Here is a 3,288-nt window from a genome sequence, read left to right as displayed (position 1 = left end):
TTTTTTTTTTTTTTTTTTTTTTTTTTTTTTTTTTTTTTTTTTTTTTTTTTTTTTTTTTTTTTTTTTTTTTTTTTTTTTTTTTTTTTTTTTTTTGTAGGAGCAACACCAAAGTCAGTTCTTGAGCTGATGGATGTTAAGGATCTAACATTGGCTCATGTCAAGAGCCATTTACAGGTAATCATCTTTAAAACCCTTCATTGTAATCACAAATCTTGCCTTTTTTTCTCTCTCATGTTGTCAGTGATTCAATGAATGAGTATTGTACTTTAATGGATGGCTATCAATCAGTGTGAGCCCTTTTTTTCCTTCCTTTTCAGAAACACAAATTCATATCTTTTTCTGATTTGAAACAGATTGAAAGAGAAAAGAAAGAGAAAAAGTTGTCATGATTACAAAATAATATGAACTTTGATCCAAATATGAATGACTCCTCGTGACTAATGATGAAATCTAGACAGTCCCAGAGAGCCCACAACTCAGAGAAGAGAATTAAAAAATTAATTTAAATGAAATGAGTTCCCAATGACTTGTTTTTTTTCTTTATCAGATGTATCGGACTGTTAAGACCACTGACAAGCCAGCAGCTTCCTCAGGTAATTCGTATTGTTTGGCTCTTCTTTTGTTTCTCTTTTTTCTTGTTCTAATTTGTTTTCTTAACCCGAGTTAGGGCGTTCAGGGTGTGAGTTGGACTTAAGAGAAGTTCGGCTTTCTAAGCTCGAGTGAAAATCGAGATGTGAATCGTAGCTCGAGCGTTGAATTAATAGACTTGAATCGTAGTTCACGGGTGTTGATGTGATTAAATTTATCGTGGGTTATCGACTAAAGTTTTTATTATAGTTAATTCGTGATTTGACATTAAAAGTTGAACTTCAGGGAGGTTTGACTTTTGAAGCTCGAGCGAAAGTTAGACCTAGAACGAGCTGGGAATTGTAGCTCGAGCGGAGAATCAACAAACTTGAATTGTAGTTTATGGGTGTTGATGCGATTAAATTTATTGTGGGTTATAATTCATGATTTGACATTAAAAGTTAGACTTAAGGGAGGTTTGGCTTTCGAAACTCGAGCAAAAGTTAAACCTAGAAGGAGCTGTGAATCGTAGCTCGAGCAGAGAATAACAGTCTTGAATCGTAGCTTATGAGTGTGGATATGATTAAATTTATCGTGGGTCATCGACTTTTAGTTAATTCGTGATTTGACGTTAAAAGTTTTTTTTTTGTTTGAAATTTAATTATGATGTTATTTTATTTTACAAAATTTCAAATTCACTTAATTTTGAGAAAAATTCAAGTGTTAATATAATTAAAGTTATAGTATATCATTGACTTTAGTGTCAGATTCCTGATTTAATATGAAGTAAACTTGTTCGGATTCATTTTTTTAGTTTCAAATCACTTAATAAATGAATTCACATTAAAAAAAAACGTGTGATTTAATTCATTATTTAATTGGTGAAGGCCAATCAGACGGTTCGAGTGACGATGACGTATCTCCTACAATATGCACGGGCCGAGGGGACAATGCCTCAAGGCAATTTTCTGATCAAAGAGCTCCATTGGAACGGTCCGGCCAGCCACCGCCAGATTTGGAATTTGGCTCCTCCACTCTTTGGTCTAATTCTTCGAGGTTAGTTCGTTTCTCCATTTTGTGTTTTAAAAAAAATTTAATACATCGATTTATAAAAATTAAGAATATGTTCGAGAATGATTTCGCTCGATTTTGCAGAGATGTATGGCCACAAACAAACTCTAATGAAACGGATGTCATTAGATCAAATTCATCTACCCAAATGCAACAAAAACCCATGCATCAAATCGAGGTACCGTTTACAAATGTTATGATCGATTAGATTTAGTTCAAGCTCAAACTTCATTTTAGGTCGAGTTAAGCACTTTCAATGATGCACGAGTGAATATACAGATCTAAGAGTCAGTACAAAATTGTCTATTCAAACTCTCGCACGAATGTCGGTTTTCACATAAATATCGAAACCCTAAAACTAGGACCAATATAGTGATTTAGTAGACTTTCGTAGGGTCGTGTTCTTCTCGATTAATACGGATGACCTACTTATGGATTCTTGTTCATGAACTCGAACTTTTAAAGTCTAGTGATTGATTCAAAATCGGGTTCGGGGCACAGATTAAGAAATTTGTGTGACAGGAATGGGATTCAGGTGCAATGAAGAGATACAATAATTCAGAGTGCAAGAAGCCAAGCTTGGAATTCAGGTTAGGCAGAGCAGAATGGGATCTCAAAGAAGACTAACAGCTTAATTTGTTTTTTTTTTTTTTTTTTTTTTTGAATCTCTGTTGATTGAGTTGCTGATCTTGGTGATTGTTGCTAATGCTATCATAATAGATAATAGAGATACACAAATGAAAGAGATGAATCATATTTTGATACTCATTACTTCTAATGTTTATATAATCATTGTAGATATGGGGAACAGAGTCGAGTTCGGTCACGTTCGAGTTTTGTATGATCTAAAATCAGATCAAATCGAATGGTGCTTAAACTAATGGTATTTTATTGATATATTTCTCGTCTTACTTACCACATATTTCTGGTCCGTCAAAGCTAAAGAATCCTACTATAATAGTTCAAGCCCATTGTTAGCGGATGTTGTTGTCTTTGGGTTTTTCCTTTTGGGCTGGCGGTGGGTTTGGACTGATTGTTGCCCAAACGTATTGCTAGCTAATATTATTCTATTTGGACTTTCCCTTTCGAGCTAGTGGTGGACTTGGACTACTAGTGGTGGGTTAAGGCTGTTGCATCTACTCTGTCTTGACTACTAGACCAGCATAGTCTCCACTAACTCTAGTTTTAGAGTTGTTGCCATCTCCTTTTGGGCTAGCAGTGGGTTTGGACTGACTGTTGCCCAAACCCATTGCTAACAAATATTGTTTTATTTAGGTTTTCCTTTTCGGGCTAATGGTGGATTTGGATTGTTGTCGAAACCCACCGCTAACGAATATTGTTCTTTTTAGACTTTCTCTTTTGAACTAGTGGTGGGTTTAGGCTGTTACACCTGCTGTCTCCACTACTAGACCAACTCAATCTCCATTAGCTCTAGTTTTAGTGTCGTAGCCATCTCAACTCATAATTTTTTTCTTTTGTTTAAACTCAGCCTAATTCAAATAAGTTGATAACTCGATTCAAACGATAGTTAGACTTAGAGATACCTACAAGCGAGGTGGGGACAACACATCCCATCCCCACGAAATTCTTCATTTATTTTTACCGGGATCGCCACAAAGAATTTCTACAAAAAAAAAAAAAAAAAAAATA

The 3,288-nt window shown here is 34.9% G+C and overlaps 1 protein-coding gene and 1 long non-coding RNA gene across 3 annotated transcripts in view; both read left to right on the top strand.

Annotated features, from left to right (window-relative positions):
* LOC111492942 (transcription repressor KAN1-like) overlaps window positions 1-2,537 on the top strand; it is a 3,882-nt gene extending 1,345 nt beyond the window's left edge. The window contains exons 2-6 of one of the 2 annotated variants that reach the window (XM_023142480.1): window positions 98-174; window positions 548-593; window positions 1,455-1,623; window positions 1,723-1,816; window positions 2,161-2,537. In XM_023142480.1, the coding sequence (XP_022998248.1) occupies window positions 98-174; window positions 548-593; window positions 1,455-1,623; window positions 1,723-1,816; window positions 2,161-2,265 (491 nt within the window). In that variant the 3' untranslated portion in view covers window positions 2,266-2,537. The remainder of the gene's footprint in view (window positions 1-97; window positions 175-547; window positions 594-1,454; window positions 1,624-1,722; window positions 1,817-2,160) is intronic. The other variant, XM_023142481.1, reaches the window with a different exon arrangement.
* Window positions 600-1,204, top strand: LOC111492946. Its single transcript, XR_002719944.1, has 2 exons — window positions 600-844; window positions 1,084-1,204. It is a non-coding gene; the product is annotated as an uncharacterized LOC111492946 (long non-coding RNA).
* Window positions 2,538-3,288: the final 751 nt, after the last annotated feature.

This window comes from Cucurbita maxima, unplaced genomic scaffold, assembly GCF_002738345.1.
Source record: "Cucurbita maxima cultivar Rimu unplaced genomic scaffold, Cmax_1.0 Cma_Scf00018, whole genome shotgun sequence".
Classification (NCBI taxonomy): domain Eukaryota; kingdom Viridiplantae; phylum Streptophyta; class Magnoliopsida; order Cucurbitales; family Cucurbitaceae; genus Cucurbita; species Cucurbita maxima.
The sequence above is the reverse complement of the archived record's forward strand: the minus strand, read 5'-3'. Positions and strand labels throughout refer to the sequence as shown.